This window comes from Dendronephthya gigantea, unplaced genomic scaffold (assembly GCF_004324835.1).
Source record: "Dendronephthya gigantea isolate DGI-Jeju-01 unplaced genomic scaffold, DenGig_1.0 000042F, whole genome shotgun sequence".
NCBI classification, from domain to species: Eukaryota; Metazoa; Cnidaria; class Anthozoa; order Malacalcyonacea; family Nephtheidae; genus Dendronephthya; species Dendronephthya gigantea.
In genome coordinates this window covers 104,611-128,105 of record NW_021163052.1, presented here as the reverse complement: position 1 = coordinate 128,105, position 23,495 = coordinate 104,611, and the positions used below count along the sequence as shown (strand labels likewise).

The 23,495-nt window shown below is 37.1% G+C and overlaps 4 protein-coding genes and 1 long non-coding RNA gene across 8 annotated transcripts in view; 3 read left to right on the top strand and 2 right to left on the bottom strand.

Moving 5' to 3' along the window:
- Window positions 1-3,391, top strand: part of LOC114526875 (adhesive plaque matrix protein 2-like) — a 45,608-nt gene extending 42,217 nt beyond the window's left edge. For 3 of the 4 annotated variants that reach the window (XM_028548410.1, XM_028548406.1, XM_028548408.1), the window contains exons 13-21: window positions 204-314; window positions 527-640; window positions 722-826; window positions 1,002-1,133; window positions 1,217-1,342; window positions 1,427-1,525; window positions 1,692-1,796; window positions 1,920-2,028; window positions 2,307-2,815. In XM_028548410.1, the coding sequence (XP_028404211.1) occupies window positions 204-314; window positions 527-640; window positions 722-826; window positions 1,002-1,133; window positions 1,217-1,342; window positions 1,427-1,525; window positions 1,692-1,796; window positions 1,920-2,028; window positions 2,307-2,370 (965 nt within the window). In that variant the 3' untranslated portion in view covers window positions 2,371-2,815. Of the gene's footprint in view, window positions 1-203; window positions 315-526; window positions 641-721; window positions 827-1,001; window positions 1,134-1,216; window positions 1,343-1,426; window positions 1,526-1,691; window positions 1,797-1,919; window positions 2,029-2,306; window positions 2,816-3,312 lie in introns of those variants that run through there. The other variant, XM_028548407.1, reaches the window with a different exon arrangement.
- On the top strand, window positions 3,295-21,645 carry LOC114526878 (fibropellin-1-like). The gene is made up of 21 exons (XM_028548411.1): window positions 3,295-3,391; window positions 14,877-14,982; window positions 15,698-16,325; window positions 17,012-17,110; window positions 17,272-17,382; window positions 17,473-17,589; window positions 17,751-17,861; window positions 17,937-18,047; window positions 18,261-18,368; window positions 18,474-18,626; window positions 18,874-18,969; window positions 19,081-19,197; window positions 19,411-19,530; window positions 19,604-19,714; window positions 19,880-19,999; window positions 20,100-20,219; window positions 20,301-20,420; window positions 20,611-20,736; window positions 20,944-21,042; window positions 21,187-21,291; window positions 21,375-21,645. The coding sequence occupies exons 3-21, from the start codon at window positions 15,833-15,835 to the stop codon at window positions 21,392-21,394; spliced, it is 2,457 nt and encodes an 818-aa protein (XP_028404212.1). The 5' UTR covers window positions 3,295-3,391; window positions 14,877-14,982; window positions 15,698-15,832; the 3' UTR covers window positions 21,395-21,645.
- LOC114526880 (golgin subfamily A member 6-like protein 22) lies at window positions 3,634-13,658 on the bottom strand. Its single transcript, XM_028548415.1, has 10 exons — window positions 13,637-13,658; window positions 13,090-13,520; window positions 7,569-7,871; window positions 6,718-7,086; window positions 6,449-6,595; window positions 6,250-6,288; window positions 6,078-6,146; window positions 4,422-4,688; window positions 4,177-4,323; window positions 3,634-3,845 (listed from the first exon to the last, which is right to left on the bottom strand). The coding sequence occupies exons 2-10, from the start codon at window positions 13,501-13,503 to the stop codon at window positions 3,645-3,647; spliced, it is 1,956 nt and encodes a 651-aa protein (XP_028404216.1). The 5' UTR covers window positions 13,504-13,520; window positions 13,637-13,658; the 3' UTR covers window positions 3,634-3,644.
- On the bottom strand, window positions 9,197-11,829 carry LOC114526884. Its single transcript, XR_003687372.1, has 3 exons — window positions 11,757-11,829; window positions 11,373-11,433; window positions 9,197-9,230 (listed from the first exon to the last, which is right to left on the bottom strand). It is a non-coding gene; the product is annotated as an uncharacterized LOC114526884 (long non-coding RNA).
- LOC114526827 (leucine-rich repeat extensin-like protein 3) lies at window positions 21,448-22,425 on the top strand. Its single transcript, XM_028548353.1, has 2 exons — window positions 21,448-21,481; window positions 21,702-22,425. Exons 1-2 carry the CDS (start codon window positions 21,448-21,450, stop codon window positions 22,343-22,345), a joined length of 678 nt encoding a protein of 225 aa, XP_028404154.1. The 3' UTR covers window positions 22,346-22,425.
- Window positions 22,426-23,495: the final 1,070 nt, after the last annotated feature.

The window sequence follows — 23,495 nt, the reverse complement described above, 5'->3', positions numbered from 1 at the left end:
AGTGGTGGAAATTTCTTAAGATTTATACACAGCAAGACTGTCTCATTGTCAAATCTTTGCTCATTATGGACTCCGTTAAGCTAAAATTGTAAACCATTTTGCCATTAGCGATGGTTAGGATTTACTCTAAGCTAACCTGCTTCGTAGCTTAAATGTTTAACACAACAAACTAATGCCAAAATTGACATCTTTTATGATTTTAGAAGGTGATATTTGCAATCCCAACCCTTGTCGAAATGGCGGGACTTGTCGGGAAGAAAACAATGCTGCTGTTTGCGCATGCGCTATGCAGTTTGAGGGAAAGGTTTGTGAAGGTATGAAACGAGTCTGTAAAATGTTGTCAGGCTGATTTCCTTCACCTAATGAGAGTTATAACTCTCATTGAATGTTTTATTTAGATGCTCCAACTTGCAAATGCTGTATTTGCTTGTTAAATAAAAATTTGGGCACCAGTTATGCAAAACCTCTATAAGATTATTCACCTGCAATAATACCTTTTGTTAAAAATATTTTCTTTCCTCCAAAGTTGACAGATGTGCCAAATGCCCTGAGAATGCTCATTGTGAACAAGGTCGTTGCGTCTGTAATGACGGTTACCTCGAGACCGCCGAGAAACGATGCGAAATTGAACGGGGAGGAGGTTGGTGCCAAGTTTCTGCTTTATGAGTTAACAGAATAGTGTTGAATAAAAAAAAATACTTTAAACTTTTTTCGTCTTCAGCCCAAGATCCATGTACTCCTAACCGATGTAAAAACGGCGGCGTTTGTCGTCAACCAGGACGATGTGAGTGTCCCGAAGGTTATGACGGCAGATTTTGCGAACAAGGTTAGCATAATTTGCATCATTATGTTGAACATTTTTTCATAATTTTCTGGATATACTCCTTAATATAGTCAATCAAGATAACGCCATGAATTTTTGTTGCCTTTGTTAAGTATATTGAGATCATTTATTAGTTATTCATCCAGTACATTGATATAATGATGTTATATTTTATCAGAGGATACTCAGTCAATTGGTGCAGCGGATCCTTGCAGTCCAAATCCTTGCAAGAACAATGGTGTTTGTTCCGTAACGGCAAACAAACCAAACTGTCAATGTCCACAGGGATTCTCTGGCGATTATTGTCAAGGTAACAGTACCAGAACTTTACCTTTTCCAGGCCATCAGATTTTGCGAGCACAAGATATGAATTCTGCTTACTTCTCTCCATAGTTCAAGCCCAGGCTCCCAAGTCTCAGTGCCACCCTAACCCATGTCAAAATGCTGGGACATGTCGTGAGAACGGGCCTGGATACGATTGCATCTGCACCACAGGATTCAAAGGACCTCATTGTGAAAGTAAGTGAGCATACGTAGATTTAAAGCATTGTGAATTATTGGAAACACTCCTATCGCACCTCAATCTTTTTCTTTAATTCTTAGTCGACGAATGTGAAAAATGTGATCCGCATGCAATATGTGTCAGCGGTCACTGCAAGTGCAGGACGGGTTACATAGGAAATGGATACGAATGTTTAAAAGGTAGGGTTCGCAGTTCACAGTTTTCACCGAATCTTGCCCACTACATTAATTTTATTACTTGCTAAACTCGCAGTTGTATTAACATTCATTGAGAATAAGAATTACACTGACAGTTTCTGTGTCTCTTTGCTAAGCTCTTTTCTGATTATATTGAATCCTTTCTTAGACTCGGACAGTGGTTGTGACAGCTGTAGTTCCCAGGCCACGTGTAAGAAAGGGACGTGTGTTTGTCTTTTCCCGCTCATCGGAGATGGACAGACCTGCTCAATGCGTAAGTAAAATGCCTGTCAATTTATGAGGCTTTACAACTGCCTAAATGCATTTGGCACATGCAATTACGGCGTTAAAAAAGGCCTAAAATTTCGTGCTAAAATTTTTTTCTTTCTTTCAACAGCCCCACCTCCTCCACCGCCTCCTCCACCTCCCCCACCGACTTCATTCTGTACGTATTCAACGTGCCCACCTCCCAGCCAGTGTTATGGTAATATATGCATGTCTAAAAGGTAACAAATCCTTCTAAAATTAAATTCTTCTAAGATTTCCAGAGTAGCTGGGTTAGAGCAGTCAATATGCAGGAAGGTCCCTTGTCTAAATAGGAAACAAATTTCAATCACAACTACATACTTTACTTTCAAATTTATGACTGACTTGCATTTGCCATTTCTGAGTTGAAAATACATAGTTTGATTACATAGTTTGATTGATATAGTTTATTAAATCATAATTTAAAATTAAACCATAATTATAAACTATACTTTAAACCTATAATTAACCATTTCAGGTCACAAATAATGAAAGTCGCCAGCTCCAAAATTAAACATTACAGACGAAAGAAGAAATCTTAAATCGTTTAACCACTTGTTTTCAAAAACAATACTATGATAAGTTGAAATAGGTTTTCATTATAATCTTCACCCATGTTCAACAGAATATTGTGATTTATATGAAAGATAAATCTTTACCTTCGCTCATGGTCACTTTGGTTAAATTTAAGGAGTTAGTTTAAAAAAACTATCGAGTATCACGTTAGAATGACCTCTATCGGCTAAATTTTTCTTTAGATGTATCATGTTGCACTATATGTTTTATAACACTGCTTGAGTCTCTATTAATGATTTAGCAAAATGAACTTAAGGGTCACGTGTTTTATTCATGGTCATATTTAGTTATTTGAGGTAAATGCCGCGGGTTCTAAAGTTAAAAGTCGAATTCTAAATTTAGCTTTAGTCAATAGGTTTTCTTACATGTAAAAAATATAACCTTTATTGAAAGATGAATAAACTGTTTATAGCTACATCTCATCTATCAAATGTATTCGCTCTAGTTAGTTTAGTTTAAGTTTCCTCCTGTAGTAATACTGGATCACACGTGATCCTTACTGGACCTCTAGGAAGAACAGTTTAGAACTGATAGAGCTACCCAATATAAATAAAGTTAGTCTAGTTTAGTTTAGGTTTCCTTCTGTAGTAACACTGGATTAATAAGAGATGATCCTTACTGGATCTCTAGGAAGAACAGTTTAGAACTGATAGAACGATCCAGTATAAATATAGTGAGTTTAGTGTAGGTTTCCTCCTGTAGCAACACTGGATCAATAAGAGATGATCCTTTCTGGATCTCTAGGAAGAACAGTTTAGAACTGATAGAGCTATCCGGTATAAATAAAGTTAGTTTAGTTTAGGTTTCCTCCTGTAGTAACACTGGATTAATAGAGATGATCCTTACTGGACCTCTAGGAAGAACAGTTTAGAACTGATATATACTGAGGCATTCTTCTTGTTTTCCAGATAAATCCTTTGGTTATTGTCAGTCCTTGATCGTTTTGAAACAATATGTCGCTTCATAGAGATGGGAAGTGCTACCACAGTAAGTCCAAATACTCATTAGATACTAAGTTTATATGCTAATGTCGGTTAATGGAACCAGACAAAGCAGTTATTAGATCATCCAGTTGACAAAAAGCATCCAGGCCGTGGTCAAGGTTATCTGTCAAAGCTGAACAAATTTTAAGTTTGACTGATCGTCCCTTAATCTTATCTGAAGGAAAATCCATAAGGCCAGTTTTTCTATTTTGTGTAATTGAAAAACTGCCTTCACTGTCAGGCCAGAGACTTGGGAGTTACTCCTTCATGCATTCGTTTACATGACTAGAAAACTGGTAGTAGGTGTAACTTCTTGAGCAACACAGGCATTCAATCAGAGTTGGTGATGCCTTGGGTGGATTGATCGACGCATTTGTTTGTCGAGTGCCACCAGTTGACTCGTTCACTCCACCATGATCACCGCCGTCAGCGACGACTATTGGCGCTGGGTTTCGGACCTATGAAAAAGCGAAACATTACTTTTTATTTCCTAACTATCCTCCATGTCCTGAATTACACATGTATGTCAATTTGATATAATTTTAACTGACTTCAAATAAACTTCGAGGTGCTGGTGCACTTGAACCAAACAGTTGCATGCGAAATGGATTTGATGAGCCAACTTGAAAGCCAATGCGTTGGATAAGCTTACTTATTACAGCTATATAAGATCTATATAAGATTTTATCAAATATGTTTGCTAAAATGCAAACAAACCACACCTCTTCAACAACAACTCGGCATCTTTTAACAAAACCTGCTAGTTTAGTCGAATTGAGTATTCCTTACTTCATTTTCAAAATGTCGTACAGTCGCCATGTGTGATTGATTTTCACGTCTGAGACGTTCACATTCTTGTTTTAATTCATCCAGCTGTTTCTGGATCTTTTCCTTCTCCTCGTTTTCACTCTTGAAATCAGCTTTATACTTCCTTTGCTAAAGAGAGAAACACAAGTATGAAATAGTGAAATCTTAAGGCATAAAGATGTAATTCTATATAAGATGTTTGTGGCTAACACGTAAACCAAACTTACAATCCCTCTCATCATGTCCACAATCGCCCATGCCTCGGTAAGTTCCGCGCAGAGATCCTCATTTTTATGCTTCAGGACAGAAATCTCCTCCTTACAATCTTGTATTTCCTTGTTTAAACCTGAGATTTGCACGTAGAAACGATTGCACTTTGTTTCAAGATTACTCATTTTCGCCAACTTATTCTTTAACTCTTGGACTTCTTTTTCCTTTTCTGCCTCGATTTTCTCTAATTTTATCAGTAATTCCGAGTTTTCTTTCGTAGAGTCCTGCGAGTTAAAAATAACTTATTTAGCTTGTTTTTTTACAATTATTAAATTAAATTAATTAAGTTACAAAAGTTTTACAATTCGTTAGAAGTAAAAAGTTTAATTTTTTTATTATTAGAGCGTACAACGTAGTACTCCAGGTTGACCGGATGGAAAGTAGAATTAGTCCACATAAAATTAAGGAAACTTGAATTTGCAAAAACATTTTGACTAAGGCCATTTATTAAAAATTACTTAACTAGGAAATTTTATCAGTTGAGTGATATACTGCTGAAAAGAGCATCCCAAAATGGGTAAAATCGAATTGTTTATTGCAAAATGCTAAAAAGATACAAGAAATATCACCGTGTAAAGTTAGAAAGCTATACTAAAGAATTTAAGTAATTGACAAAGCTTGGCTAGATCTAACCGAGTTGCTATAAACCTTCTGGGAAAATGTTGAAAGACGTCCAAGAGTCGATTCAAGTATGGCGCGCGGCAATAACAAAGATAATATAAAACGTTTTAGTACTGTACGATGTGAACTGTCAAGTATGATTGTACTGCACTTGTTCATATGTTTCTTCAGTTGCACCATCTTGACCAGTGGATGTTCGGATGTCTTTTCCTACTTTGTCTACCTTTACTACCTAGCTACCTTTACTCGACTCCATCATGTGATGTTATTACAGGGCCATTGTGAAATTATTTCCATGAGCGGAGTCATGTTATTTCGTGACTACACCCTTACACTTTAAAGGTCCCGTTGCTTCAACGTGTCTTTCAATGAGTTCCATAAAATGACATCTCTTTATCAATCACGTACTTGCATTTGTGGTTTTTCTCGCTAATTCACAGTAGCTAGTCGGGTTTCCATCAACGATTTGTATCGCGCGTAGCGTTCGGAAATGATTATGCCGTATCACCTGGTTGTTGGTGTTGATTCAATTTCCGTATATACCATGTATTTTGACCATCCTGTGTTCTGAGGTATTCTGATTATTTGTGTTCTGATCGTTTTGAATTGGCTCGTCATGCCTTTTAATTATTTAAGATTAAGAGGCACTTTACTTGAAATACGGTTTTCTAACTGACTAGTCGAGCGTGATATTTATACTCGATTCTACAATGAGGCTACTTGTGGTAGCTCAGTTCATTTTTTGCGAATGTTCGTGGCAAACACTACTCTTTCCTACTTCACTATGCGCTTCTTCAACTTCACTCTCTTTGTACACCTTTCGGTTCAACCTTCATACCAACATCAATACAAGATGTTTGTATGAATACAATATTTAAACTGAACATACACCCTCTATGAATAAAGCACGAAACATCAACATCTGTTTTCTGACTGTCCTGAGAACTGTCAGATAGCTACATCTATATAAATCTAATATCATTCTAACTCACGTGGAAGAAACTCCGAGGTGCACTTGATCCAAACAGTGGACCGAATGGAAGACCAATGCTGGAGTTGCTCTGCACAATAAAAAAAAATATCGAAACATCTTGACAAAAGACAATTCATTTGTTTGCTGAACACACAAAGCCTTGTTAGACTCGGTTGGATATTAATTTTTACCTTGTTTTTCTCATTCAAAAGTTTGTTCATTCTTTCAATCTGAAAACGATAAGAAACTATTGTAATTATGTATACTCGCAGAGACGTAGCTACTTCTACAAAAAATACATTATAAAAACAGTAGGTCGTGTATTGTTTGGAACGAATGCAGTAAGTGTAAGTTTTGAATGGTGAAAGATGCGAATTAGGTATTCCTTACTTCACTTTCAAAATGTCGTACAGTCGCCATGTGTGATTGATTTTCACGTCTGAGACGTTCGCTTTCTTGGTTTGATTCGTTCAGTCGTTTCTGGATCTTTGCCTTTTCTTCGTTTTCACTCTTGAAACCAGCTTCGTAGGGTTTTAACTAAAGAAAAGTAAATATTGATTTTTTAATTCAAATTGTGAGTTTTCGCTGGATTAAACTGCTATTCTATTTACAATTACAAAACCTTGACGTCCTATAGCTGAAATTTAAACGAAACTTACACTCTTTCTCATCATAAGCATCATGGCGTCCTTCTCTGCGACTTGTGCCCGCAAACTCTCAACTTCCTGCTTGAGCTCAGAAATCTCCTCTTCATAATCTTGTTGTTTTCTGTTCAAACTGAGAACTTGCTTGAAGAAATTGTTGCACTTTGTTTGATAATCTGAGCATTTCTTCGTGGTCTCACTTATATCTGACTCGAGCTTTGTTTTGACTTCGTTAGCCTGTCCAAGTCCAATGGTTAACTCTTGTACTTGCTTAACCAAGTTATCAATCTCTGCCACTAATTCCTGGATTTTTGTCCCAGACTCAGAGATCATTTTCTCCTTCTCCTCGAGTAATGCCAACATTTTCTCCTGCTCTTCTTTTGCCTAGGTCATTGAGGATTATATAAAAGCAAATTGCAATTTAATCAGAGCAAATTCTTACATCTAAACTAGTCCATGCATAATTTGAGTAACGTCAGTAATGGTAAAATGGACGCGAGCTTATCACTTAGGATTCAGTTTAGAATTAGATTGGTACTGGGATGTACAGCTGAGTAAAACCTAAAATATAGGTTAAAACGTAAAGTTTAATTAGGAAATGTTGAAAATTAGAAAAATATAGCCATCCAGAGTTGGTAAATTTTGTAAGTATTATGAAAAGTGGTGTGACTTCATGCGTAATGCTACTTTCTACAAAATTTGGCAACTATGGGTACAGCAGTTATTTTTACACTTTTTAATATCTTGCAACCAAACTTTTCTCCAATGTCTTTCTACTTGTTCTCTGGCAATTGCATTTGATATATACGTTATACGCTTTAGTACACGGCAATTTATATTCGAATGATCAACTGAACAGAACTCACATTCATTTTATTTCCAGATGCTTGTCCATCAGGAACATCTTGCTCTTTCATGAACTCTTGATTTTTCATTTTCTCCAAATGATTCAGCAGATTCTTGTTTTCTTTCATCAATTTTTCTGAGAAAATCTCCTTCGCAATCATAGATCTTTCCAGTTTCATGATTTTCTTCGTCTGATCACTAACCTTCAAAGCCAGCTCATTGTCATTACCTGCCAACGTTGCCTCCAACTCTCGGATATGGTTATTACATGCTGTAATCTCCTCTTGAAGTTTTGTTACCATCTCATACAGTTCCTGGTTTTTCTAGAAAAACATATAAGATTTGGTGATTTTAGATTAGTTTACCCATCAGATATGGAGTCCTGCAAGTTAAGGGTAATAACAGACGTGTAATATTTCATAAACCTTCAAACACATTTTTTGATCTTACAAATTCAGACCCTTTCCACACGTATCCGGATATTTTTAAAAACGGAGTATTTTTTCTCCGTCCACACGAAGCGTATTCGAATCGTTTTTGCCCGTCCACACGTAAACGCTAAAACGAAGGAAATAATGAAATTGATAGCGCCAAGCATAGAGCATGCGCATTTCCAAGCAATATGCAATTGAGTGCCAATAATTTATGCGCGCCTACATAACAACTATGTTAATTTGGCGGAATTTAAAAACAATTCCGGGTATTTGCTTTGGGTTCGCTTTATGCTCGCTCTCTCTTGAATTAAAATGACTAAACGATCAAATCTTCGTGGTCTAGCTGGTGAGACGGGTAGCAACTTCAGCATGTTCTTTCGCTTTTCAAATACTCTCGAGCTCCGTATAGTAACATAAAGCTGAATGCATGCTATTAGACTCGAAATTATGAAATTCAGAAGAACATCGTACTTTAAATAGTACAGAAGTTCAATTGTTCGAAAATGTAAATAAACCGCATGATACATTCACTTTGTCTTACACATTGCCTTTGGAATTCGTGCTTGTACAGTTATATTAAATTTTCAATCCTGTGCAAACTGCGACGTGTCAACGCGCCCATACACGACCACATCATGTTAAACGGCGAAATAGCAGCGCTATTATTAAAATAGGACCAGAATCTACATGTATTAAATATATTCTAACCCCAATTCAATCTAAACTTAATCGAACAGCATGAAAAGAACGGTTTATTTGTTCCTCTTGGAGGAATTGCCGTATCATGCGAGCGAAATCGAATCGCGCATTGGGAAATTAGCCAAAGCTGTGCACCACAACTCTTGGGAGACAAAACTGTGACGTAGATAAATACGGTCATATACACATTTCAAATACAGTATATTTCGCGCCATTGCACACTCGCGACGACGAATAATAATAAAAAAAAAAGACGAATAATAATAAAAAATAAAAAATTAACAAAAAACAAACAAAAATAAAACAAAACCGGAGCGAATTTTCAACTGCGTCGCTGACGGGTGAAGGCTATTTCAGATATGGTAGAGCACCTCGTTGCCAGGCCTCCAACTTATACGCGACCACAATATGAGTAGACTTTGTGGTTTAACTTTTTCCCGCAATAAAATTCATTTCAGAATAATTCATACAAGTACATTATTTTATACTTGATAGAATATAAGGATAAACTTACTGTGACAGCAGGAAGAGTAAGTTTATCCTTATATTCTATCAAGTATACAATAATGTACTTTTATTATATGGCAAGCGTTTGTTTTGGTTAATTCTGCAATTTGATTGGCTGCTGACAGGTCTGGATTTCCCCGTATTGCCCACGGGCAATACGCAATTCTTATTGCCCTGTGAAAACAAGGCAAAACTCAGGGCAAAAACTGACTAAATTTAAACTGAAAAACAGATTAAATTCTTAAACGTAAAATAATGAATTTGAAATAAAAATAATAAATTTATATTTTACAAAATAGAGTGTTTTTTTTCACTTTCGATGTTTTGGTGTTGTGTGTTGTGTGTTTGTGTTAAACCACAAAGTCTACTCATATATACTAAATTTGCATGTAAACTTAACGTATTTTTAAGGATTTTTAAAATATACACTCCTCATGTCGGTCGGCGTTAGATCATATCGAACTAACGTACATGACGTCATAAATTTTGCAATAACGGAAGTATAATAACAGAAGTCTTACATGAAGTCTTTTTAGAGCTGGTTCATAAAAATGATAAAATAAAAATGCCGATGAATGATGATACATTTATACATTTATAAATGTACACGAAAGTGTAAATGTCTGTTACCCTCATACCCAGTATAGGAGTGATCATATACTTATGTAATAGTATCTCTGGCTTTACCTTAATTACGGTTAGGGTTATTGAAAATTTTATGACGTCATGTACGTTAGTTCGATACAGTGAAATGAATATAACAGTTATTTATTAATAGTTATTTATTACAGTTCACTGGTTCGATATGATCTAACGCCGACCCCACTGAGCTATATAAAAATTACTATATAGCTCCAGTGAAGCTCAGTGGCCGACCCAGTGGGCCGACCAGTGGGGCCGACCCAGTGAACTGGGCCGACCCCTCATGTCTGGTCGTCATATTGGATATTGTGGCCGCGTATAAATTGGAGCCCTGGTGACGTTTGTTCGCGCTGACCGAAAATTGCGGGCTTATTTCTTCTTCAATTTGCATTTTCGCTTCGAAGAACTAAAAATACAGACTTTGGTGCAATATTTTTGCTATTTACTCTGAAGCATGTTCATTAAAAATTCGCTACTGTTATTGAGAAAGAAAAGCGGTTTACGATAAGCTAAAATGCGTCGAAATCCGTTACGAAATGTATTTTCGCTGGCGAAAAATTAAATAATTGAATCTCGACACCAAATACAGGATTTTTGCCACAGCTACAGAGCTAGTTTGATTCAAGCTGATGTCAAAAAGTAAGTCACATTTGTTCTTCATAAATTTAGCTGTCAGTAAAATGTCTCAGAAGTGGTTCCAAAGCTCAATCTTGCGGATGCCCCAGTTGTCAATATACCTCTATTAACGAATTTCATTGCAATTTTATTGCAAATCGACCCATCTTCATTGAAGTATAGCTCGAAAATTAGGGTATCCTCACATCCTAAAATTAGGCCTAAGTCAAAGTTTTATCTATAGTCTTTTTATTAGAATTAAGATTCAACATGAGAAAAATGCGCTGAAGGGGTAAAATTGGCATTGTATGTGTCCACTATTTTTGACAAGTTTTGTTTGGTATTTTGAAAAGGTCACCAGGAAGGAAAATAAAGCTTGAACAATACTGGTGAGCCTTTAAATTATAAGAAGAGGTATGTAAATTATAGAATGTTGAAAAAAACCTGGTCCATTAACAATGTTTTGGATTCTAAGAGGTCTCAAATATAGAATATTTAACACCAACATTAATATGAGCCTAAGTAAGAGCCTAAGTTAGACCAAAAAATGAGTTCTACAAAATGCTTAGATATCACAGGCATATTTTAGACCAAAATTTTAGTAAACAAACTAGAATAAGTTAAATTATACCCTGACGAGTGGAAAGCAACATTTAACTTTTCCTCAATTTCATCCTTTTCATTCCTCCTAAAAAGTATCGCGCACATTTTTCGTGGTCCTAAAACTTTTCACAAAGGCAGGTGAAAAATCCAACAGAAAAATTTAGTTACAAAGTGTGAGGATAGTCAAATTCTTGATCTATTGGGTTATGAATGGATCTCTATATAAATGCAACAATAATTTAAATATGCTATATGTGAGACCTCATTGAATCCAAAACATTGTTAATGGACCAAGCTTTTTTCATCATTCTAAAATTTACATACCTCTTCTTATAATTCAAAGGCTCACCAGTATTGTTCAAGCTTTATTTTCCTTCCTGGTGACCTTTTCAAAATACCGAATTAAACATTTCAAAAATAGTGGACACATACAATATCAATTTTACCCCTTCAGCGCATTTTTGCCATGTTGAATCTTAATTCCAATAAAAAGACTATTGATAAAACTTTGATTTAAGCCTAATTGCAGAGTGTGAGGATACCCTAATTTTCGAGCTATATACTTCAATGAAGATGGGTTGATTAATTGCAATGAAATTCGTTAGTAGAGGTATGTTGACAACTGTGTCATCCGCAAGATTGAGCTTTGGAACCACTTCTGAGACATTTTACTGACATTTTAATTTATGAAGAACAAATGTGACTTACTTTTTGACATCAGCTTGAATCCAACTAGCTCTGTAGCTGTGGCAAAAATCCTGTATTTGGTGTCAAGATGCAAAATATTGCACAAAAGTCTGTATTTTTAGTTCTTCAATGCGAAAATGCAAATTGAAGAAGAAATAAGCCCGCAAATTTTCAGTCAGCGCGAACAAAATGCCCACCTGTTGTGCTCTGCCATATCTGAAATAGCCTTCACCTCGCTTGACGCCGGAGTAATTATACACAACAATTACGCAATAATTATGACTCTCAAAATGTTACATACCTACATATTGCAGTTTGATTTTAACTTTGGACTAAAACATTAATATACAATCGCGAAGGAATGTTTTATTATATTTAAAACGCGAGTTCAAGTATTTTTAATTACTTCAAATACGCCGCATTGTTAATGTTGAGCAATAAATTTGCTCCAAGCATACAAATGCTAATTAAGATGAAAACAACCGGATAAACAGGTTTTGATAATTGAATTCTGTGGGCATACGCAGTCCACACGAAAAGTTAAATACCATATGTGAACGAACTTTCTTTACTAAATCAAAATTGGAACTGATCAGTCGATAAAGTACACTTTTTTCGTTTTCAAACCGCATACCAAACATTCTCACACTTCTCTAGAACGCTAGCCAGCATTCCTACTGTCAATGCCAGTTCAAACGAATGATCGTGACAGCCCGATTTAATACACTGCCGATCTAATAAAATCCAATGTTCACAGTTGAAAACTTCCATTGGTAAATTCCAAATGTTTGCAGCAAGTATCGCGATAAAGTTTTACCTCAGTGTGAACCACTGTTTTAGTTCGCTTGAATATTTCTACTTTGAATTTTAAATATAATTTGAAATACTCTGCTGTTTGAAAATGCTAACTGTGGTCACAAAAGTTTGACAGTGTCAAACTATTTAATAACGACAACACAATCACAAGTAAAAACTGACGAGGCATTACAAAATACAGTTTTCAACTGGCATACCAAACATTCTCGCGCCGTTCTAGAACGCCAGTATTTCAACTGTCGATGCCCCAGTTCAAACAAATGAACTAAGATTAAGCAAAGGCAAAACTAATAATCGCAACGGGTCACGAGTGTACGGCTTTTATATTATATTAAGAACAAGCACATGCTTATCGCGACAAGACAAACAAGCTTCCTCCCTATTCTCTTAAAACTTCTATTATTCTATTACACACAACCTTTTATTTTATAAGTATTTATTTTGACCGTCGACGTCGACGAATTATGTTATTTTCAACATCGATGGCATCGTCCATACCGCCATATTTTTTATTTTCTTTCAATAGCTTAATACTTACCAAAACTACATCTTTGCCGCCCAATTCTGTCGGTACGATATGTTCGAGGGCTTCCTTTAACTTTATATATTCGATGGTAAGCGAATCATAATCTTTTTGTGAAACCCTCGGGTTAACGACATCAATTTCAAAAGCCGTTTGAGGGCCAATGCCAAGCTTCTTGTTCAAAATTGCGATCCTTGCTTCAGCGCGTCTGAGAGCGATCTGAGAATTCTCTGCACGGGTTTTTTCTTTTCTTCTCATTTTCTTTTCCGATTCACTTAGAATTCTTGTAGTTTCTTTAACTTCATTCATAGATCTGTTATTTTTTCCCTTCAGTTCTTGATGTTGTAGGGCCTGAGTAATTCTTCTCAGATCGTCCAAATTTAAATTGTGTGGATCTAATGACTTACTTTGTACACCGTCACCGCTCATGTTTACGATGTGCAGATCTAGATTCAAATAACACAGCAGAATTAAACTTTTAATTTTAATCGCCCACAGAACTATATATATTCCCCCCGTTAAAATGCTGGAAAGAGTTTGGTTTAGATTTAAAAACACTAACTAGTACTTGCACTGGCACTGAGTCGTGTCGGTCTGTGCGGTCACGGAAGTGTCACATGCATTTATACCTAGTGTAGTGACCCTCACAACCAATGACATCAGTGGAATTCCCGTGAACCCGTGAACTATATATATCTATATCTATGGGCATGTGTTATACTTGTACAGGTGCTTCCCACATATTAATAATAACTATTAACAGTTACGAAAAAATTGTGATAGCAAAAATATAGTGTTGCAATATTTTTCATCAATGACAAAGGGCAAATATTAAAATGCGAGACGGCGTCCTGCTGTTTCACTTGCTAACATAAGCAATGCATATATATATAATAATTTGCCACGTATATACCATAATATTAATCTTGTTTTATACACTGATTGTGATTCGGTAACAAGTAAATGAGTTATATAAATCATCCTAATATATACGTAAGAATTATGGGAAATTTGGGCGGGAGAAAGATTTGATGTGACTGTCTGAGTTGTAAGCTAGTTGAAGAATCATCTAGAAGTTATTCATCTATTCAAATCTTGAACATTATTTTGAAATTTCATGTCGCGTATATCTGTCTTACACTGCAAAATTTTCACTCGATCTGTTAACGCCTTTACAAAAAGAGGTAAGTTAACCTTCTGAAACCTTTGCTGAATGGAATATATATACCTGTAAGGTGTATCTTCAAAGTAATTATTATTTTATTGTTCGCCATACAAACATACAGAGATATTATTCAGCTGCTATACATGTTCTCGGTTATATCATTATTATTATTAGTGTTTATCAGAACTCTTTTGCAGTAGTTACACTGAATTAACGAGTCTAGTTAAATTATTTTAAGATTGTGCTAAAAATATATATACTGTACAATGATGTTGTAGAAGATACTTAAGTTGAAAAGTGCAATAAGAATTAGTTAACAAAATGTTCCCCTAGCTTATCTAAATCTATAAATCTATATAGTTGAGTTTATCGTGCAAAATCTTCATTGGCAAACTCTCGTGCAACAGTTTCCCGAAACTGACATATTTAATAAATTTCTTTCACAAACCTTTAGTTGACAATCCTATCTTTGTTTGACACTTCTCGCTTGAGCGGTGCACGAGAGAAATTTTTGCCTGTCAACACTTTAACGGTTTAAAAGACAAGATTTCATAGACAAATGGTGCGATGATGTGGTTGCTCATTACACATATATATCTCTTATAATTGACAAATTCGATTCGTTTAATTTTTTCAGGTTTATCTTGTTTTTGCATCTCATTGAATGGATTCAAAAACAACATGGCATTTGACATCAGATATAGCTTGTGCCTCATACCGAGTATTTCATTATGAAAACGCAGGTAATTTATAGAGCTTTATAATCTTTTAACAAATCGATTCCAATGAAATTAAGGTCATGCAGTAAAGCTTTTTTTGCGTTTTCCAATAATGATAACGTTGGCTCTAAAATTGAGGGACTGTGCATGGAGTGTTTGTTATGTGATCATTTATTAACCTGTTCTTCTTGTCGCAATTAATTTACTGTTTTAATGTATTTTTTTGTATTGAGGAAATGTTGTTGTACACTTTTCCTAACCCTTTATCCAGAAACAACTGTGTAGCGACACACATTTCAGGCCTATTTGAAACGTAAATTTATCGAGGGTACTATTTCTGAATCTTGTACACTGTAGAACTCGAATTCCCTATTTCCAAACAAGCGATTGTTATCGATTGCATGCTATATTTAGCCAACTGTTAACGAATAGCTAGTTACTCACAAGCTAAAAATACGCTTCAAAACTTCCAAATTCAAATGCTTTATTAAAAAATAATTGAAGCTAACGTAAATCGCTGGAATCTACTTTTAAATAATGTTTTCCCAATCGCCAGCCATCTCAACGGTTTATAAAGAGTTAGTACCTGTTCAATTGTATTATTCTTTGGCTTCTACCAGTAAAAACAATCAGAACGCGTTTACATTAAACTTTGACTTAATTTCATCGAATGTAATTTGTCCTTTTGTAAATTAATTGTTGTTTTATAATTTGGGATTGTGTTTTTTTAAATTATCAGCCGATGCATACCTTCGGGTGAATGGAACCGCTTTGGCTGGTTTTAAAAGATTTACAAAGCGACTGACACAAGCAGTATGGCGACGTTATTTCACGAAGTTAACTCTTTGTAGTAATCTACGTGTTTGGAATTTCAATGGCTAGATTCGTGCGAAATGCTGGAAAATTGAATTTGTACTTTTATGGATGTTTTATTATAAGCTGCCTGTTTCTTTTGCCATATTGTAATTGCACTACAGATGAGAAAAGTTCAAAGCACGATAGCAAAGCAGACAATATAAAACTCAAGGCTCTCCATAGCTCAAAAGATCACCTTTCCAGACACGTCGCTGGAAAGCTGAAGAATATTAAGGCTGCGTCTTCTTTTTTTGGCAAAGCTAAAACGCGGAAGAACGCACCGAGGAAAACGTTTGTGGATAAAAATGGTGAGAAGCGTGATAACTTTGTGACAATTCCCGAACCGTTTCCTGTGAATAGGTTTGAAGAACAGCCGTATTTGGATCGACACACGAACTACGTTCCTCAACCGTACCCCGTGGAACATGTGCAGTATGTTGCAAAACCCATTGCTGTTCCTGTCGAGGTTCCTAACCAGTTGAGAGTTCAGCATTTTCATATCCACAAGGATCGTAAGTAGTTGTAATTTATATTATTTGAATCGTTACTAATTAGATACCCTGTAACTCAATATAACGTTTGCTCTATCAGGAGTAAGGATCATCATAAGGATCCAGTAAGGATCATCTCATATTGATCCAGTGTTACTACAGCAGGAAACCTAAACTAAACTAAACTAACTTTATTTATACTGGATAGCTCTATTAGTTCTAAGCTGTTCTTACTAGAGTTCCAGTAAAGATCATCTCTTATTGATCCAGTGTTACCACAGGAGGAAACCTAAACTAAACTAGCTTTATTTATACTGGATAGCTCTATCAATTCTGAACTGTTCTTCCTAGAGATCCAGTAAGGATCATCTCTTATTGATCCAGTGTTACTAAAGCAGGAAACCTAAACTAAACTAACTTTATTTATACTGGATAGCTCTATCAGTTCTAAACTGTTCTTCCTAGAGGTCCAGTAAGGATCATCTCTTATTGATCCAGTGTTACTACAGAAGGAAACCTAAACTAAACTAACTTTATTTATACTGGATATCTCTATCAGTTCTAAACTGTTCTTCCTAGAGGTCCAGTAAGGATCATCTCTTATTGATCCAGTGTTACTACAGGAGGAAGCCTAAAGTAAACTAACTTTATTTATACCGAATAGTTCTATCATTCGTGAATAATAACTTAAATATGTCGTTTCTTAGTTCACAGAAATCCTTGTCTCAATGGCGGTATTTACGCCGTGGTCCATCACGATTACATCTGTATTTGTCCTAAAGAATTTCGAGGGAAGAACTGCCAAGGTAAATCTTTTCAATCGATTCCTTCATTCTTGCACACGCTGAGTGTTCGGAGTGAACAGATTAGTTCAGTCACAAGCGAAGATATCGGCTGTAGAGAAGCTTTTGATATGACCTTTCCCTGCCTAGCTCTAGTCTAATCAATTTTGTTCTTCCTCTTCAAGACAGGAATTACTGTTCCTCAGGCCCCTGCAAGAACAACGGCGCGTGCGAGGAGATGGTTAATGGATATAAATGTCTGTGCGCACGAGGTTTCATGGGTAATCACTGTGAAGGTAATGCCACGATGAATGACTCTTAGAATACGTCTTGATAAGCCCTTAGCCTGGCGTTAGCGTGGTTAGCAAAATTTGTTTTCATTTTAGAAAAGAATCCCTGTCAGCCAAATCCTTGTAAAAGCGGTGGATCGTGCACAATCTCTGACGAAGATGAAGGATTTCAGTGTATTTGTAGTTCTGGAAACAAAGGAAAACGTTGTGAATGTAAGCCCCACGCAAAACTGCGACGACTACGAGTTTCGTCAGATGGCGTGAGCAAACACACGCAAGAATCACGAATCTCGTACTCGTAGTCATTGCCACAGAGTACGTGTAATCCATCGTTCATCTGTCTCACTGCTAAATCTGTTTTACATGTTATTTAGTGGTCGACAAGTGCAAGCCAAGTCCTTGTAAAAACGGTGGAACTTGTGAAGAAAGAGAAGGAAAGTCCATATGCTTGTGTACGCACGAGTACAAAGGACCAACATGCCAAGGTGAGTTTTCAGGAAATTCTTTCCAAACCTCTGAAACTTTGGCACCTTCTTGATCAGTACGATTATCTTTTACAGAGGAAAGGCAGTGCTTCCAGCAGCCTTGTCTGAATGGTGCCACGTGTTTGGAGCATGACGAAGGTTTTAACTGCACGTGTCCAGCCGGGTTTACTGGAGAGTTTTGTGGAGGTAAGATCACCATGCAAGATCACAGCAGGACTTATGCTACTTTTCTGCACCTTTATGATTGATCAAAAGACATATGTTTTACCAGTGTCATTCTTTTATTGGAACTGGCCGAATTTGGAGTCACAAGTTTCCACAACTTGTAGTGAGGTGTTGATGAAGGTTGTCTGAAAGGTTGATTATCTCCTAAATGCAATGGTTGTCTCCCTATTTCAGAACACGTTTGTCATCCAAGTCCTTGCATGCACGAAGGAAGATGCTCTGTGGAATCTGGTCATTTTAAATGTGTTTGTCCTCCACTGTTTAAAGGCGATGTTTGCGAAAGTAAGTCATTTGGGTGTTTAGTTTGAATCATAATTTGTTCACCGATAGAATAATTAATACTCGGTATTTTTTACGCACCATAAAAAGTCTAAACTATCGTTTTAGTTCCACATCCCTGCCACATTCGACCGTGTCTTAACGGAGCTCTCTGTGTCGATTCCTTCAGCGGATACAATGGTTATCCTTCAAAATGGAACCATGGTTCATTGCATTACCTGTGCATCTGTCGTCCTGGTTATACAGGGTTGAATTGTGAAGGTATTGAAACGTTTAGCTTATGTGGATAGAAGAGGCATTTCACACTAAGGAATTTTGCACAAGAGAAATATAGGTTTTGGCAATCTACTTGTCTAGGCAGGCTAGTATTTATGGTAACATTAAGGCTAGCAGTATGGCAATAAGCAACTGACTTCGAGGAAGGTTAAAAGCGAAAAACTTAATCATTTGTTGGTACTGAGTTCTACTCTATTTTCTGCGTCTGATACATATCATTTCATTCGTCTAGTCGACGTATGCAAGAACTGTGATCCATACGCCAAGTGTATAAACAACACATGCATCTGTAATCCTGGTTATAAAGGAGATGGATTCCACTGCCAACGTAAGATTATAATGTTTCACCAGTGCCCTTTTGTCCAGAGCTCATAATATACCTAGTTGATCTCTGCTACTCTATGTAATTTCTGTTTATCCCCATATTTCCCCCTACCAGGTGAAGCTCGGTTATGCCACCCCAATCCATGCAAGAATGGAGCAACATGCAAAGAGAATCCTCAAGGTGGTTACGACTGTCTTTGTATCGGTGGTTATTCTGGCTCCAAATGTGAAGGTGGGTTTCATTTGTTTTGTCTCTTTCTGTGTGGACGCGGTCAGTGCGCTGCCTTTCCCCAACGAATCAATCTTTCATTACTGCACTGCTTCACCAAATTGATATGACTTTTACTTCGGGGTTTTCTGTCAAGGTCTTGTATCAAGGGCTTCCATGCATACCTTATATTACCTTGAAATAATAGTCTAAAAACTTTCTTCTTTCCCTTTACAGAAAAGAATCCGTGTATTCCAAGTCCATGCCGTCACAAAGGACAGTGCGTGGCTCTACAGAACGCTGATTACAGATGCGTTTGCCATTCTTCTAGATACAGTGGAAAAGACTGTGAAAAAAGTACGATAATTTTTTTTTCTGGAACCTAAAACGGACCGTTCTTTATTTGTATTTTCTTATTGACTTATTTCAGTCACTGATTCGTGTCTTCCTAATCCGTGTCTTAACGATGGAGAATGCATCAATGAGGACGGAAAACCAGCCTGTAAATGCAAAGGAAGTTTCAGTGGACAGTTTTGTGAAAGTAAGTATATAATCAACTGCACTGGATCTCAACCGTTGCCGGGGCTAATTCGTTTACATCTTGGCGTGACAATATCTGAAAACGACAGATTAATGACTGGATTTCAACGTGATTAAGATATCCTATAACAGCGGATGAAAGAAACTTTCTGGTCGTGTTTTGTAGCTTGTAAATGTCCGAAATCATTGGCCCCAAACACCGCTGATTTGATATGTGACGCTGTGGGAGAATGCGTGTGTCCTGGAGGGTTTACTCGGGATTCAAAGGGACAATGTTTGGCTGCAAGTATGTTATGATGCATTTCGTCTTCTTTGTACTATGTTATACTCTCCTCTTGTTATTATATTTCGTCATTGAACCAACACAAGCAAATCTTTTTTACTAGGGGCTTACTCGCCATGTCTGAACAAACCATGCAAGAACGGAGGGACTTGTAGACGAATCAGCGGTAGTCAATATGAATGTATTTGCGCTTCACCTTGGATTGGAAACAGCTGCGAGACCAGTAAGTTGAAAAAAGTTAGTTTAGTTTAGGTTTCCTCCTGTAGTAACCCTGGATGAATAAAACTTGTTTCCACTATTTTAGATGGTTGTTCTCCTAACCCTTGTTTAAATTCTGGGACTTGTTATGTTGAGGACAAACTGAGAAAGTGTCATTGCAAATTGCCATACACTGGTCCTCGCTGTGAGGAAGATCCGACCAATGGTAAGTTACCTCAGTACATTGGAATAAGTGACGATGATGATGATGATTTGCAGTCATCTCAAACACGACCAATGATATTGTTTTGTCGTTAAATTATGACACCACTTGCCAGCAGAGCTGGTGATGAGATTCGTGGTCAAGATGAGTCGTGAACTAGTCTTTACACTAACTTTATGCATTTTTTCACCAGTTGGTAAATCACCAAAGCGGGAGGTCTGCCATCCAAATCCGTGTGAAAATGGCGGATTATGTCAGGTCGTTGTTGGCGGTTACGATTGCAACTGTCCAGTTCAGTTCACTGGAGCTCATTGCGAAGGTCAGTGGGTCATGAAATACGCCTGCCATTTTCTTTTCTTCTTAATTTATAGTTATTTCAATCATGCGCAGTCCTGCCTGAATTCAAAAGATTATAATACCATACCCTGTATCTTTCGTTTTCATATTTAACCATTCTAGTCTCAACCAATCGCATTTTAAACACGAATTAAATGCTTTTTACAAAATCATTCTCTTCCTCCTGCAGTTGACAAGTGCTCCAAATGTGATGCAGAAGCTTTATGTATCGCTGGGATCTGTCGTTGTAAGAAAGGTTACATAGGGACTGGATTCCACTGCGTTGAAGGTACTGCCCCAAACTATATATTTCAAATCGAAAGATTTTATAAAAGGCACGACTGTATGCAACCGTGTGATTCTACCTGTGTGCAAAACACAGTCAGATATTGTATAGAGTTATCCACATTTTCTCAACTCGTTTTTCCCTCAGCCGGTGGCTCATCAAGTTGTAAGACATGTCCTTCAAACGCGAAATGCTTTCAAAATGTCTGCCAGTGTACTGATGGTTTCGCATTCAAGGGCGACCAGTGTGTAGGTAAGACGAGGTTTTTATAGTTGCTATTCTGTGTTCAATGGACACAATCACTTCACGTAACATTTTTAAACATTTTAATGTAGCATCTGTTAAAATTGGTTGAATCAAGTCTTCAAATAAAGGAAGAAATAAATAAAAATATAAACTGTCGTGCAAATGAATAGTCTTCAAGACGATTTAAGAGCATCGTGTATACTGAAACTCGTATACGAAAAGTATAATATAACGATTTATTACCTCGTATGAAAAATCAAAAAATCTAAGTTAAAGTCTCTTATAAAACGTATATTTTAAATAGTAATATTCTGGCTGTAACCCTGTAGAAATTACCAAACAAAGCTGAATAAAGTGTATCGCTATGGTCTTATGAATAAAATTTAAAGTTTCCATTTTACTTTTTTTTAAACTAGCGCTCATATTTCCTGAGACGGAACAAACTACTGAAACCGAACAAACTGTGACAACACCACCGACATCGTCGATCACACCCACAATATCACCAACAACACCCCCGATTACAAACCCTACTTCTCTTCCCACCCCCTCTTCTTCCCTTCCCACACTTCCTCCAAATGTTCCTACCACTCTTCCAAACCCAACTCCACCCTTTACAAACCCTGCTCCTCCTCCCTCTCCTCCAAACCCTGCTCCTTCACCTTCTCCTCCTCCCTCTCCTCCAAACCCTGCTCCCCCACCTTCTCCTCCTTCCCCTCCTCCAAACCCCGCTCCCCCACCTGCTCCTCCACCACCTGCTCCTCCACCTCCTCCTCCACCACCTCCTCCACCACCTCCTCCACCACCTCCTCCGAATGTTGCTTCGCCTCCACCCCCTCCAAATCCTCCACCACCACCTCCTCCCGTTGCCCCACCTCCTGCCCCACCTGTTGCACCTCCTCCCCCTCCTCCTCCACTTCCCCCATCATCTTCCGGCCCTCCTCCCTCTCCACCCGTGACTTCAGGAGCTTCCCCACCATCAACCTCATCTTTACAACCTCCACCTTTACCACCATTCTACAATGACTTCTACAAAAGATCAAAAATAGCACAAAAATAAAAACTCACGTATAAAAACAATTTTACAAACAGAACATTCATAATCCTCGAGTTGAAAACCTTGAAGTGTAAATAATATATTTTAAATAGATAAATAAAATGGTAAAAAGACTGCTTTTACAGATAATGACTCTGATGTTCAAGATTGAATATAGTTAAACTAATGACAGTACAAAAACATATCTCTTGGGTGGTAATTTCACTCGAAAAACTTTCGTCCACTAAATAATGAATTTTCCTTAACTTAAACACCTCACATAAACGAGATTATAACGAGTTCTTTCCCTCATTCGTCTAAGCGTGCGAGGATTTAGCCTGCTGTTCAATGGGCCACTCATAAAACCTGCAGTTTTGCTAAACAAAACGAGTCAAACGGCTCCAAAGACCAATCATGCGTGCGTAAAGTTTCGTCCTAAAATGACAACGGAAAATAGATATGTAAAATATATATTAAATGTTCACTTTATTGTGCTTTTACTGCAATTCCCAAACAATGCTTTCACGCAGATTTCTGTGTCGCCTAACGTGAACGGCAGCTACACAAGTGTTGGCGATGAAACATCTGTAAATACTTTTCATAACAGTTTGACAGCTGCTGTCAATGGCAAGTCGATTACAAAGACTGGAACGACTGGAACGTCGTCTCCCACAAGAGACGATGGTTTAGACGATGGTAAACAAGGTTATCACAACGAAACAAGTAAATTGGGAACTCATGATAGTGCAGGATTGAGAAATACATCGAAAAATTTGCAACTTGATTCCAATAAAGAAAAGGAGACTGCCCATATTCACATTTATACAGGTTTGTGATATGTGTTTTGAAGGACCTGAATCGCCTGCTATTTTCAGACTTATGTGTATGAATTAAATGCTTTGAAAACATAATGTGTATTTATCATAGTCCCTTGTAATTCACATTCAAGTCAAACTATTGTAATTCAGTTTTCTTAAGCGCTTTGGCCTGTCTGGTTAAGTTGACTTTGGTTAGGATCACGACAGCTTTTTCCTAGATACTTAGACAAGTATCGTCTGTTTCAGAAAATCCTTGCCGTAATGGTGCCACACTTTCTTTCACCTTATTTGGAACACGATGTGTATGCAAGCCTGGCTTTAAGGGAGATCACTGTCAAGACACAGACCACTGCTAT

Bases quoted from the DNA above. Each gene is read 5' to 3' on its own strand.
- LOC114526827 (XM_028548353.1), top strand. From the start codon at position 21,448: ATGAATAGTCTTCAAGACGATTTAAGAGCATCGT. The intron at 21,482-21,701 runs GTATACTGAAAC...TTTTTAAACTAG, and splicing joins AGACGATTTAAGAGCATCGT to CGCTCATATTTCCTGAGACG.
- LOC114526878 (XM_028548411.1), top strand. From the start codon at position 15,833: ATGGCTAGATTCGTGCGAAATGCTGGAAAATTGAATTTGTACTTTTAT. The intron at 19,198-19,410 runs GTGGGTTTCATT...TTCCCTTTACAG, and splicing joins TTCTGGCTCCAAATGTGAAG to AAAAGAATCCGTGTATTCCA. The intron at 19,715-19,879 runs GTAAGTATATAA...CGTGTTTTGTAG, and splicing joins CAGTGGACAGTTTTGTGAAA to CTTGTAAATGTCCGAAATCA.
- LOC114526880 (XM_028548415.1), bottom strand. From the start codon at position 13,503: ATGAGCGGTGACGGTGTACAAAGTAAGTCATTAGATCCACACAATTTA. The intron at 7,087-7,568 runs GTGAGTTCTGTT...TCAATGACCTAG, and splicing joins CATCTGGAAATAAAATGAAT to GCAAAAGAAGAGCAGGAGAA. The intron at 6,289-6,448 runs GTAAGGAATACC...TATCGTTTTCAG, and splicing joins TACGACATTTTGAAAGTGAA to ATTGAAAGAATGAACAAACT.